Raw genomic sequence first — 14,594 nt, forward strand, 5'->3', positions numbered from 1 at the left:
TTCGAATTCAGTCACTATTTCATATGTACATGCTAGTTTCATCCTTTTAAATAAATAAAAAGGACACGAAAAAAAATGTGAACCTCCTGTTCCTGATTTGACGAACATAGCATATGTATTGTACATATTTACCAGTTAAAATGATTTTCAAAAAGAGACAAAAACGGGGGTTTGAACAAGCAATCACATAAAAGGATTGAGTGGTTTCATTTTTTTGAAGAAGTTAAAGCAAGCAAAACCTGTCAAAATACATTGCTTATAAGACCAAGACAAATAATATAGATTTTTTTTTTTTCAACAGAAGAAAATCTAAATGCTGCTGTCCTACGATTGGTTTACAGTGTTTCTCCTCTCCAAGGGAGGCATGTTTTCTGCCTCGGAATAGTATCAGTGCTTTTCACAAACGTTGTAGTACTTAGTGTGCATCATTGTTTTCGCTCATACAGCTGCCCCTACTCTCCTAACCTCCCCTCAGTAACTAAAGAAGGCACAAAATGATGACATAAATATCACAAGAAAGAATACTAATTAATAATTCTGATACTTTCTAAAAATATTTTCTAGAGGGCAAAGGACAGGTAGGTTTAATAACGCAAATGTAAATAGTCCTGTCGCCCATACAAATGCAAAATTTTTCTAAATGGCACCCTATTCTTTATAGAGTACACTACTTTTGACCAGAACCCTATGGGCCCTGGTCTTAAGTAGTGTACTATAAAGGGAATAGGGTGCCATTGGGGATGGAAATTCTTTGAAATTACTCATGAGAGCAAATACTACGATTCTTTGGTTCCCACAGAGGGTCAGGAGCTTAAGACATGAATGATTTTATTAAAATGTTTGTTCATAAAAAATAAATGATTTCCCCTCCTCCCACATGGATTACAGACAAGAGGCTAGGTGCGTTCTGACTGTCTTAGTGTGCGGATAAACATGACCATCACTCTCATAAAACTTAAATGAAACATCACTCCTTATGTTTTTTCTCAGCCCAAAACGCTCAATCCCATTTCTACTGTCAAAGCAGGTTTTGAAAAGGCTTCTTCCACATCTTTTGGTCCATGTCTGTTTTTCACTCAGTGAAGTGCTACTATCCCCTTGGACTACAGGTTATTGCCGTCATAAGGTGTCCGTCTGTCTGTTGGCTGGACAGTTTCTACCGTTTAGGACCTTTGTGGGTAAAGGTAAAGGTGGGGTATAGCAGCAGCAGTTCCTCTGAAGTCCAGTATCTGCTGGAAGGACACCTGGTGGTACGAGAGGATGAGTGTGGCCAGCCAGCCTGTTGTGCCTCCCCCCTCCCTCCCTCCCTCCATTTCTCTCTCTCCATCTGCGGGACTCTTAAGGCTCCTGTGCGGACTGTCTCGGCTCGTGCCCTCCCAAAGCTGGCTGTGGTGATTTAAGACACGGTGTGTATGTGTGGATTTGTTTGTGGCCTCTGCCCCACTTCACTGTCCATCCGCCTGCCCTTGGCTCCCCTCCTGGGCAGCGACCACCACCCCCCTCAGTACGTCTCTGAGTCTGAGTCGTTGAGTTCCTCATCCTTGTAGAAGCCTCCATCGTGTTCGCGGTGGCCGATGTTGTTGAAGCTGCAGTAGGAGCTGTGCTCGCTGCGCAGCACGGGCAGGCTGTCGAAGGTCACACTCTTGGAGGGGCTGGTGGTGTAGTGGTTAATGGCACTGAAGGACAGGCTGGGCGCCGGGTTGCAGGGGGACACGGGCATCATGGTGGCCAGGATCAGCGCCAGGCAGTCCGCCACATCTTTGTTGGGGGCGCAGGCCAAGGCAGGCGTGTAACCTGAGGGGTTCAAACAGAACAGCAGAGGGTCACAATTTTTTTTGTGTATGGGTGGTCCCGGGGATCGAACCCACTACCTTGGCGTTACAAGCGCCGTGCTCTACCAGCTGAGCTACAGAGGACCAATTCTTCTGGCCCAATTAATACAGCTGAACCATACGTACGTCTGTAAGGCTGCGTTAGTCGAGTTGATGAGGTTCCTGTCTGTAATCTTCTCCAATATCAACAAAGCACTGGTTTCATGCCCCTTTAAAAACCAGAGTCAAACATGTCAGACCAAAATTTAAACCAGAGAGAGCCAACTGTTCAGATGAACGTCATCTTCATGTGGGGATGCTCACCTTACTGCAGGCCAGATGAAGAGCAGTGTTCTTGACTGCATCCTGCAGGGTGAGCTCTGCTTTGGCACTGCTCACCAACAGCTCTGACACAGACAGAGAAACATAAAGAAACTCAATTAGGAAATGAAGCGACTTATTAAAATGTAAAACAGACATGTTGAACTTAAGCCGGCTGGGCGAGGCAAAGCGGAGGAGAGGGGGCTGCGTACCGACAGCGTTGGTTTGTCCGTTCTCAGCAGCCATCATGAGGGAGGTCTTCCCGGAGGCATCGGGGGAGTTGACCTGGGCGTTGTGGCCTAGCAGCAGCTGAAGACACTCCACGTGGTCCGTGAAAGCCGCCGCATGCAGGGGGGTCCTGGAGAGAGAGGAAACTTATTTCACCGACATCATGTAGGACTGTTATAAACAAGTTTGTTCAATTAACCCTGTTTATACCATAGAAATATAAAATCACTAATAGATGTATTAGAAGTAATCTACAATCCCTCATCCAACCCCAGAGGTCATTTTATTCCCAAGACAACATTATTCTCCAGAAGAAAAGGACTTTGTCATGTGCTGTAGTTACCGGTTCTTGGTGTAAGTGGCGTTGACAATGGCCGGCCCCAGAGTGTCAATCAGCATCTCTGCAGCCCCCTCGTTGTCATTGATCACAGCACAGTTGAGGGGGCTGAACAAGTTGCCCTCGGTCTTGTGGAAAACCTCCTGTTCCAGCAGCACCTCTACATACGTGTCATGGCCTAGTGGAAGATTGATTCATACAGGAAAAAGATGACGTCGCTGCAGACCACAACAATACTCTCAGAGAAAGCTACACATCTGACAATGGTGAAGTCACAAAAGATGTTTTAGCTACAACATATGCTATGTCAATCCCTGACAAAGTCCTGTTTCAGTGTAAGGTCCTCCACTGAGAGTCATAACCCCTAATTCTGTTGTAGTCTTGTTCATTCCCCCACATGGCTCCGTCCACACCAATCGAATGCTTTTCAAGCCACAAGAGGGAGTGAATGAGTGTACACTTCATGGAGGAGAGAACAGAGCTACAGTCCAGTTAGTCAGTACGTACCGTTGTATGGCCTGCCTAATTCAGGGACATGTTTACGGTGCTGAAGAGAGAAAATCAGAAAAGATCTAGTGTTCCGTTAGTCCAGTACGTACCGTTGTAGCAGGCCCAGTGTAGTGGCGTGTAGCCCTGGTTGTCTGTGATGACGGGGAGGGTCTCCACTGACTGGGCGGCGTGTAGGAGCCCCCCCAGCACCCCGATGTGTCCGGATGCCGCCGCCAGGTGGACAGGGGTCCGCCCCTTACAGTCCCGAACCAGGAAGCTGGCGCTGTGCTGCAGCAGGGCCTCCACACACTCCTCATGACCCGTCACCGCCTGGGAGGAAGGGCGGGGAGACAAGAATGGATTTGAAATAACTAATAATCAATGATATAATAATGAATCATCAATTATTACAAATGATGTCTGGAGGCAGGTCCCCCTACAGGGATGAATACACCACTACCCATGGACAACTACTTTTCTGAAGATAATATGTATATTTGAGCCTCCCCGTCTCTTTCTGTGTGTGAGCGTATACAGCCAGCTCTCCTCCTCACCCCTCTGTGTAGCGCTGTTCTGCCCCACTTGTCTTTGGCTTCTACGCTGGCTCCCTTGTTGAGCAGTGAGTACAAACAGTCTGTGTGTCCGCTCAGCACCGACAGCATCAGAGGGGTTCTGATACACAAGACAACAAGGTCATATTACAAACTGGTAATAACCAGGCTGAGTCCCAAATGGCAACCTATTCCCTATATGGTACACTACTTTTGACCTGAGCCCATAGGGTTCTGGTTTAAAGTAGTGCACCAAGTAGGGCATAGGGTGCCATTTGGGACGTAGACCTAGTGTCAAAATCTCTTTATTTCAGGAATTGTATCCAAAACCCAATTGACTTACTGTCCATTCCCGTCTTGAACGTCCACTGCACTCTGGAGGTCAGCATTTCCAATCAGCAAACGCAAACACTCCGAATGACCGTTGGTAGCTAGAGGAGGATAAACAGAGAGGATATAAGAATGTGAGATGATTGACCGTTGGTAGCTAGAGGAGGATAAACAGAGAGGATATAAGAATGTGAGATGATTGACCGTTGGTAGCTAGAGGAGGCTAAACAGAGAGGATATGAGCTGATTGCTGGACGACTATTAACTTCACATGAACAGACAGATTTCTAGAACATTGGTATTGGTAGATGACATCCTCATGATGTTAACACAGCAGATAATAAAACATTTTGAGGCTGAGGCCCTCGAAGCCTGTCACCTGCTAGCTGTGTACCTGGCTCTGGATAGAAGTCCCCCTGTGCACTGATCTAGGATCAGCTTACCCTCCCCAGTATCCTCAGCAATAATACACTCCTAATATAATCAATGTCCTTTAGACCAGTGTGTACGCCTGAACAGAAATCACACTCTATATAATCAATATCCCTATAGTAGACCAGTGGTATGCCTGAACAGAAATAGTCCTAGACCCCTAAAGTAGACCAGTGTCTCTCAAATCGGGTGCCCATTTTTCTCCCGCCCAGCATCAACATCGAAGGTCCCTGTCAAGCGTGAGATTTAGAAACAAACACTCTACTATTGGTCAGAGAAGGATTGTTGTTTGGTCCTCCAAAAATAGCAATTTCTGCACTAGGCTGCAACTTTATATCAAATGCTTCAAAAAGGGTTTTAAATAGTGGACAACTAATCTGCCAGATGGGGACAGGACCAGAACATGTGGGTCAAGTCCGCCAAGGAGCTTTTACACCTGTCACATGTACCATCAATATTTGGGTAGAATTTGGACAATCTAGCCTTACTGAAATGGATACGGTAAAGTACCTTAAACTGTATAAGGCTGAGCCGGGCACAAGAGGAGCTTCCATTTACCTTCAGTAAGGCATTTCACACTCAGATCGGATTTTATTCAAAGCCTCCTCTGAACAAACTCAAGCATACAACTAGGGCTGTGATGGTCATGGAACTTCAGGTGTCGGTGATTGGCGTGTCTTATGTACGTGGTCATCGACAAAACTGACAGCTGACAGGGGGCGGGACGGACATTAGCAAAGGAAAACCTTAGCGCGTTTAGGCCAGTCTTGCTCTCAAGTTTGGGGAAGCTCATTTTCACCATGAAAAAATATCAAGCATTCCATGCATCATCACATTTGCAAACTTATGTAAAATAGCTGACTATTCCTAATGTGATTAGTAAATTGGATAGTCATAATTTAGGCTAATAATATAACTCAATCACTGTTCGCAAAAAAAAGGCTGTTCAATGCAGCGCGCGTGGTGGAGTAGGTTTCTTTTCACTGGATAAATGTGGCCTTTTATTATCTTAAAATCACGCAATTCTACTACACTTTATATGACTAGAGAGATTAGCAGAATCTTTTTCAACACGACTTTCAAGTGGCACTGACCCAGTGATAAAGACAGTGAATATGCACACTCACCGGGGATATAGCCGATGCCAATAATACTGTTCCCTCAATTAAGTTGAGGATTTTGATCATTAAAAAGACATTAGTATTTTCATCTTCTTCTCTTTGAAGCAATAAGCCAATTGCTTTCCAAACTGTTTTCCCTCCATTGTATTTTGAAAAATTGCGATATGCCTGGTTGAGCCTCTCTTTCACTGACATTCACAACTCAACAGTCATCTATTTGGAAGCCTATTCGCCGCACCCGCTGCCTTCCGACAGGCTACGCGATTTAAAACAATCCAGAAGAAGCTAATGATCATGCTTTCTGGTATAGTATACACACGTAACATGTAGGATTCCCAGAATATGTTCTATATTCTCATTATAATCAGTGGTTTAATTAGAGTATGATTGGCTAAATAAAACAATGGGCCTATGGTAATGCAACATTAAGTGATTCAAGGAAACTAGCCTATTTTGTTTGTTTATTTGCTAGGGCATCTGAATTACAATTATTCATGAACAATAATTTTGCATATCTTATTCTTCTAACATTGAATAGCCTATAAATGGTTATTACAGCTGTTGGTGCTGTCATCTTCAGGACAGGAATACCGGCTTACTTAACGGAGGAATAAACACACATGTTCATCTTTGGTGTTTCAACCAGAACGCGGGAAAATGCCCTTTCTTTATTTTCGCACATGCGCAGTTGTACATCTCTCATAGGGCATAACTGTACCAGTGTAAGAACACAATTTATAACATATTAGTCTATATGTTAACACCCCCACTTGCCCTTATACTGTACAAGTCGTATTCAACCTAACTATCAACACATTTAGCTTACAGTTATACATCTCACAAATGTCAGTTTACATTCCAAACATATAACCCAAGAATTTTTCATTTTTGAACTTCGTTACAGGTTTAGTCAAAACATCTGCAACCATGTCTGCCGTTGGACAATATTCAATACTTATTTTGCCATCACTGAGAGCAGATCGAATGAAATGATATCTGATGTCAACATGTTTACATCTCTGACGACATACTGGGTTCTTTGACAGAGCAATTGCACCTTGGTTATCTTCAAAGATTGTTACTGGTGCATATTGGCACTCACTATCCATCTGGCCCAATAACTGTACAAGGTACAAACTTTCTTGTGTAGTAGCAGCCAGTGCCATGTACTCTGCTTCACATGTAGATAAAGCTACTGTTGGCTGCTTCTTAGAACTCCGTGAAATAACAGGTCCACATTTAGTTAAACTAAAACAATACCCTGTTATGCGTCATCTGTCACTTTGATCTGCTGCCCAATCAGCATCACTATATGCTACGAGGTTGTGTTTTTCCACCCCCTTTTTGTAACACAACTCCTAATTCATTGTCCCCTTCAAGTACCTCAACACATGTTTAGCTGTTATCCAGTGTTGCTCTTTTGGTTCTGATAGGTATTGTGACAGCTTGCTGACAATCCAGCTGATATCCGGTCTTGTACATGTCATAACATATATCAAGCTGCCTATCACTTCACGATACCTTTTTGAATCAATAGGTTCACCATCACCATCAAAGTTTGTTTTTTTGTTCACATGGTGTTGACCTTGTTTTACAGTCTGACATACCAAACCTTTCCAGTATCTTGGTTATGTACCTTGTTTGGCTCATCTTTATTTTCCCTTCACTTTGTGTAAAATCGATGCCTAGGAAATGTCTAAGCCTCCCAAGATCTTTCATCTTAAATTTTTCACTTAACATTTCTTTTACACTTGTGAGTGAGTCACTATCACTAGCAGCGATAATTAGATCATCGACCCAAATTATCAAAATGATCCTTTCTGTTGCAGTTTGTTTGTTGTAAACACAGTGATCAGCTGGGTTCTGTGTAAAACCATTTTCACTAAGGTGATCCTGCAACATTTTGTTCCAGTTCCTTCCTGACTGTTTCAGGCCGTACAGTGACTTGTTCAGTTTGCAGACTAGTTGCTCACCTGTATCTGACCTGACTTCAAAACCCTCTGGTTGCTCCATGTACACTTCACAGTCAATAGGAGCATGTAGATATGCTGTTTTGACATCCATCTGATGTAACTAAGTCATACTGAGCTGCTAGCTGCATCAAACAACGTACTGATGTCATATTTGCAGTTGGAGAAAAAGTCTCCTTATAGTCTATTCCTGCCACTTGACTATATCCCTTTGCAACATATCTTGCCTTGTATGTCTCAGTCTCATCTGAATTGTTTTTGACCGCATAGAACCACCTGCCCCCCACTGCATTTTTACCCTCTGGCAGTGTGGTCAATGTGAATGTATCATTTTCCCTAAGGGAATCCATCTCCTCCTTCATAGCAGTAGCCCAAATCTCTGATTTTGGTGAAATCATTGCTTCTTTGAAGGTTTGTGGTGCATTGCACATTACTCTGTAGCAGTAGTCAACACTAGGTGGTATCTGGTCATCACACTTCACTTTACACTCATAGTCTTTTTAAGTACTGGGGCTTCTTCCTCTCTCTGTCTGGATAGCGTGGACTCTGACTATCTGAAGTCTCGATTTGCACATCTTGTGTCTCTTCGAATTTTGATCTGCCATCTTGGCTTTTGGCATGGGGGATTGAAATCTCTCCCCATGAAGATCATCACTCATTTCCAAATCTGTCTGAGTTTGGCGTTCGACTACACCTTTTGTACCGAACTTGACTAATCTGTTTTTAAGAACTTTTCCAGTGTCTGGGTAGTAGACTAGGTATGCTGGACTATTTTTATCATACCCGACAAAAATACCCTTTTCACATCTTGAGTCCAACTTTTTCTTGTTCTGTCTGTATGCATAGCAAACAGATCCAAATTCTTTCATCTTTGAAAGATCACGCTTTCTCCCAGTAAACATGTGGTGTGGAGTCTGTCCTACACGCTTATTGTAACACCTATTGCGAATTACTGCAGCAGTCATTACAGCATATGTCCACAATTTATTTGGTAGGTTGCTCTCAAGTAGCATGCATCTTGCCATTTCAAACAGTGTTCTCCAATTTCTCTCAGCGGTCCCATTTTGATGGGGTGAGTAAGGGGCTGAAGTTTCATGTCTTATGGCATTCTTACTGAGCAGTGACTGGAACTCTTTGGCTGTGTACTCTGTGCCATTATCTGACCTGACACACTTTATTTTTCCATAAGGGGCCACATCAGCAATAAACTTCTCAGTAGCTTTTACAGTATCACTTTTTGCTTTTAGGAAATACACAAAAACTGCCCCTGAATAATCATCCGTAAATGCTAGAGTATATCTGAACCCATCTTTCGCCTCTGGCTCAATAGGGCCAGCCAAATCAGTGTGCACAAGCTCAAGAGCTGCTTTTGCCTTTTCATCAGGCTCTCTGTTTCTGCTCTGAACAAATTTTCCCTGTGTGCAGATTTCACAGTTGAGGGTAGATTTGTCAATCTTACCTGTGATTTTCATTCTCTCTGTCACATTTTCTAACTTTGACACATCCTCAAAATTACAGTGGCCAAGAATTTTGTGCCATGTGTGAATATCATAGCACCCATGACATCCATCATCATTTTCTTTACTTAAAGTGTTAAGATAGTAAAGTCTATCGTACTCCTCGATGTCAAAAGTGGTACCGTTCTTGTGGATGAGCTTGTTACACCCCTGTCGAAAGTTGACTGAAGCTCCGTTGGCTGTCGCTGCTTTAACAGAGAAAATGTCCTGTGGAAACGACGACCCGTGTTGTGTCAGCGTTGTTTTCACCCGACGACCCGTGTTGTCTCTCAGGTAAACCTCCGCTGCACCTCTCCTCTCCGCGACACCATTCGTTCTTGTTCCGTCAGCCAGCTCCACTGAATGTTTTTCCGGTTTGAAAGTCTCGTCAAACTCCTTAAACTTCCCGATGTCTGTGACTATATGTGACGTTGCTCCCGTATCAACCATCAGCCCTTTATGTTTCAGTCCACGAACCTGACAGTCACTTATTTTGAATGCAAATGTGTGGCCTTCAGCATCTGTTGCTTGTTTCACATTGTCTCTTCTTTTTCGTCTGCAATTTGCGTCAGTATGAGTGGAGCGCTTGCAAAAACTACACCACTGTCTCCGTTCTCTGTGCTCTCCAGTAACAGTACATTCCCGGCCCTTGTGCCCTTTCTGGCCACAGTTGAAGCAGGTTATCTCGGTCCCTTTATCTCTTCCTCTTGGCCAGCTAACTTTAATGTTACTTGCCTTCATCACGTTGTCGTCAGTGGAAATGGCGCTAAACTTCTCGGTGCTTTCATAGCTCCTCAACTTGGTTTTGAACTTGCCATAAGTTGTCGGCTCGTCACTCTGAGTTATGTGGATGGCAAAACGGCTTAAATGATTTGGGCAAACCTTTCAGAATCATTGCAATCAACAGCCCGTCACTTAAAGTCTCTTCAGCATTCCTCAGTGCTGTAATAGCCGTCTCAGCACGAATGATATAATCCGTAACACTTTCGTCACTGGCTTTCTGAAGAGAAGTTAGCTCAGTGTAGAGGCTAATCACACGTGGCTTCCCTTTACCTGCATAATGTTCCCTCAATATCTTCAACGCTTTTCTCCCATTATCTGCTGCTTCTCTCATTATCAGGGAAATACTTTTATCATCCAAAACCTGTATCAATTCGGCGTAGGCTTCTTCATTTTTCTCTCCGTCTTCTTCATCTTCATCCACGCTCAATATGGTGGCCTTTAGCCCTAGCAAACGCAAGTGTCCCAAAAACTTAGTCTCCCATAACTCGTAGTTTTTTTCATCTCCGTCGAAACATAATCTATTCCATCGGCTTCCATGTTCCCTCCTGGGCCCATAACCTGTTGGTGCTGTCATCTTCAGGACAGGAATACCGGCTTACTTAACGGAGGAATAAACACACATGTTCATCGTTGGTGTTTCAACCAGAACGCGGGAAAATGCCCTTTCTTTATTTTCGCACATGCGCAGTTGTACATCTCTCATAGGGCATTACTGTACCAGTGTAAGAACACAATTTATAACATATTAGTCTATATGTTAACAACAGCTTAGTTATTAAAACTTAATTTCTCACAAGAATGAGGTTGTGAATTGGGAGGTTCAGCTCGGTCTGGGCCTTACTAGGTCCCTCTGTTAAATCACCAGCTCTGCTAAAAAGTGCCCACCAGAGTTCTACATAGGCCTAGAACACGGCCTGTGCTCTAGCTTCACATTGATGGTGACAGCGAGATGAAGATTGTGGCCAAAGCAATTTAGCCAAGGCCAGTTCAGTTGCCTCACTTCAGCCACAATGTTGGCTTCGTTGTCTGTGGCGATACAGGACATTAGATTTTCGGCAAGGAATTCCGAACGCAGGGCTTCGGAGAGTTTGTCGGCTGTGTGGTATTCCGGAATTAGGTTGTTTCTAAACAGTTGGATTTCAGTGTCCAGTCTTTCGTCAGATAGTGCACTGTTAGGTTCATGTAAGGAGTCATATTTACACTTGACCACATGTCCTTATTCAGTGCAAAAATAAACAAATCTACGTCCTTTAGTTCTGTCTGAACCTCCCCCTTCACCTTGTTGAACAAGGTAGGGACCGCTGTTTGAGACAAATACTTTCTCCCCGGTAACTCGTATAGTCTGTCAAATTTCCAGAGCATTTATTTAACGGGTTTCCCACGTTCTCTATAACAGTTCCAGTGTCTGGCAGTGCTCGCCACTTATCGGTGTCCCGTTTGTGGTGCTGGAATTCTTAGTAGGTAGCCTATGGGTTTTGCGCATATTCTGCAAACAGGCTGGTCCAACTCATCTGGTTCTCCATCGTCGTTAGGTGTGAAACTGAAATGTGCCCAAACAGGTTGTTATGGGTTTTTTTTTTGCAATGAGAGCCATCTTTTTCACCTCACTCCTCTGATCTACTGTAACAATGAAAAAGATCAGAGGTGAAGGTCAGAGGTCAGAGGCTACCCACTCACCCCCAGCCTGTAGGCTATAGATCTAGAGGTGCTATAGTTACCCCCGGTCCCCACTCCCCCCCCCCCTCCCCTCTTCAATTAACCTGAATTGACCTTCAAAGATTCTCTCCTATTCGCGCATAGAGCAGATTTGGTGATTGCGGTGCATCAAAAGATAGTCCATCTATTAAACTGTCTATATCTCCTCCAACTAAGTCAGCAAAACAATACCATATAATCAAGAGTTAACACTCCCGCTATGGATAAAGTATATCTACATTAAAATAAAAGGTGATAAAACATTTTATGGAGAGAAAATCATACTTGGTTTTGACGGTTATTTTATTTTCATGGCGTTCTTCATCCAAAACCGTCAATGTCACGGTTATCCAATTACCGTCACAGCCCTACATACAACCATTGTAAGTAATCGGATGCACAGTAAGCTCAACGTGGGGATAGGACAGGTATAAAGTGTAGACTACAGTGTGTAATCATGTCCATGCTAATTGCTAACCTCCTGGTGTCCACTGAAGGCTGAATGGTGCAGCGCCGTGCGCCCGGCCCGGTCTGACACGTTCACGTTGCTAAGGAGAGGGACCAGGGCCTCGGCACAGCGGACTGCCTTATTGGCCGCAGCGATGTGGAGCGGCGTTTGCCAGTTCTTGTCCCTGGCGTTCACGTCAGTAGAGTGTTTCAATAACACCTGGACAGCCTCCTACAGGAACACAGTTCAAATCATGTTCAACTTTGTTTAAAGTGCATTTAAATATCACAACACACTTAACAGTCAAACACATATGCACAGGAGTGTGTGTGAGGGCTGACAGTATTAGTACACGTACCTCACTGCAGGAAGCCACGGCCCGGTGCAGAGGAGTGAGCCACTTGTTGTCTTTGGCATTTACTCTGGCTCCTGGGACACAGACAGAAAAACAGGGGACAGACCGACAGGGGGACAGACCGACAGGGGACAGAGACTATAGGGTTAGTTAGGCCACTGGGGTTGATGAGGCAACATCCTTTAAATTGCTGGAGCACAGAAAGGATGTGTCCAAAACAACACCCTATTCCCTTTATAGCTCACTACTTCTGACCAGGGCCCAGGTCAAAAGTAGTGCACTATATAGGGAATAGGGTGCCATTTGGAACGCGCAGAAAGCCTCTTGTAGAGCGCTATACCGGGACGGGGACTTTCATTACACAGCATCACTCTAAAGAAAATGTCACTGAGTGGAGAGGAGTAGGAGGAGCCCAGCCAACGTGAGACGAGGTGCAACACAAAATCATGAGGGCATTCGGAAGGAAAAGGTTTGACTGTCGCTCACAGTTAAAATCTGGATGCTTCACTTATCAAGTTAAAATAGGGACGTTTCAGCTGTCAACGGCCTTCATTAAAATGACCTCTTAAACACATCAGCTGCACATAAGATCTGAATGGGGATAAGTATGAGGGAAACATTCACATTCAAACACAGCCAGCATCAAAACAGAAGTCAAAGTCCGACGTAATCCATCTCATCAATGATAACCTTACCTGATAGTATGAGAAGCTCTAGAATTTCTGCATCTCCTAGATAGGCAGCTGCATGCAACAGTGTCCGCTTCTCATTGTCCTGTAGGGAAGAGCAAAGAAGTGTTATAGCCATTTCATATTCAGCTAGTATACAGGAATACATTCGTACTAGTTTAGCAATACATTCTTATGGCTTGGATAATTCAGCTGGCAGCTGAATATTTATGGCTCTAACTAGCCTATACTGCAACTAGGCTACATACTGCAACTAGGCTACGTACTGCAACTAGGCTACGTACTGCAACTAGGCTACGTACTGCAACTAGGCTACATCCTGCAACTAGGCTACTTCTCTGCAGCTAGGGCTACTTCCTGCAACTAGGCTACATCCTGCAACTAGGCTACTTCCTGCAACTAGGCTACGTACTGCAACTAGGCTACGCACTGCAACTAGGCTACTTACTGCAACTAGGGCTACGTACTGCAACTAGGCTACTTCCTGCAACTAGGCTACGTACTGCAACTAGGCTACATCCTGCAACTAGGCTACGTCCTGCAACTAGGCTACATCCTGCAACTAGGCTACGTACTGCAACTAGGCTACATCCTGCAACTAGGCTACGTACTGCAACTAGGCTACATCCTGCAACTAGGCTACGTACTGCAACTAGGCTACGTACTGCAACTAGGCTACGTCCTGCAACTAGGCTACGTACTGCAACTAGGCTACGTACTGCAACTAGGCTACGTCCTGCAACTAGGCTACGTACTGCAACTAGGCTACATCCTGTAACTAGGCTACGTACTGCAACTAGGCTACGTACTGCAACTAGGCTACATCCTGCAACTAGGCTACATCCTGCAACTAGGCTACATCCTGCAACTAGGCTACATCCTGCAACTAGGCTACGTACTGCAACTAGGCTACATCCTGTAACTAGGCTACATCCTGCAACTAGGCTACATCCTGCAACTAGGCTACGTACTGCAACTAGGCTACATACTGCAACTAGGCTACGTACTGCAACTAGGCTACATCCTGCAACTAGGCTACGTCCTGCAACTAGGCTACATCCTGCAACTAGGCTACGTGCTGCAACTAGGCTACATCCTGCAACTAGGCTACGTACTGCAACTAGGCTACATCCTGCAACTAGGCTGCGTACTGCAACTAGGCTACACTGTAACTAGGCTACGTACTGCAACTAGGCTACATCCAGCAACTAGGCTACATCCCTTTGCAACTAGGCTACATCCTGCAACTAGGCTACATTCTGCAACTAGCCTACATCCTGCAACTAGGCTACATCCTGCAACAAGGCTACACTCCTGCAACTAGGCTACACATACAGCACCTCTACATAAGCAACTAGGCTACATACAGCAACTAGGCTACATACAGCAACTAGCTACATACTGCAACTAGGCTACATACAGCAACCAGGGGCTGTAGCATACTGCAACCAGGCTACATACTGCAACTAGCTACATACTGCAACTAGGCTACATACTGCAACTAGGGGGCTAAGCATACAGCAACCCAGCTGCTACAT

The 14,594-nt window shown here is 44.5% G+C and overlaps 1 protein-coding gene and 1 pseudogene across 1 annotated transcript; both read right to left on the reverse strand.

Moving 5' to 3' along the window:
- Positions 1-1,290: 1,290 nt before the first annotated feature.
- LOC121563907 lies at positions 1,291-4,190 on the reverse strand (annotated as a pseudogene).
- Positions 4,077-13,189, reverse strand: LOC121564741 (serine/threonine-protein phosphatase 6 regulatory ankyrin repeat subunit A-like). The gene is made up of 5 exons (XM_045222240.1): positions 13,063-13,189; positions 12,371-12,441; positions 12,043-12,243; positions 9,818-9,923; positions 4,077-4,168 (listed from the first exon to the last, which is right to left on the reverse strand). The coding sequence occupies exons 1-5, from the start codon at positions 13,172-13,174 to the stop codon at positions 4,077-4,079; spliced, it is 582 nt and encodes a 193-aa protein (XP_045078175.1). The 5' UTR covers positions 13,175-13,189.
- Positions 13,190-14,594: the final 1,405 nt, after the last annotated feature.

The sequence above is a fragment of the Coregonus clupeaformis genome, chromosome 8 (assembly GCF_020615455.1).
Source record: "Coregonus clupeaformis isolate EN_2021a chromosome 8, ASM2061545v1, whole genome shotgun sequence".
Lineage (NCBI taxonomy): Eukaryota > Metazoa > Chordata > Actinopteri > Salmoniformes > Salmonidae > Coregonus > Coregonus clupeaformis.

Bases quoted from the DNA above. Each gene is read 5' to 3' on its own strand.
- LOC121564741 (XM_045222240.1), bottom strand. From the start codon at position 13,174: ATGGCTATAACACTTCTTTGCTCTTCCCTACAGGACAATGAGAAGCGG. The intron at 12,244-12,370 runs GTACGTGTACTA...GTGTTCCTGTAG, and splicing joins CCGTGGCTTCCTGCAGTGAG to GAGGCTGTCCAGGTGTTATT. The intron at 9,924-12,042 runs GTTAGCAATTAG...CACATAACTCAG, and splicing joins CCTTCAGTGGACACCAGGAG to AGTGACGAGCCGACAACTTA.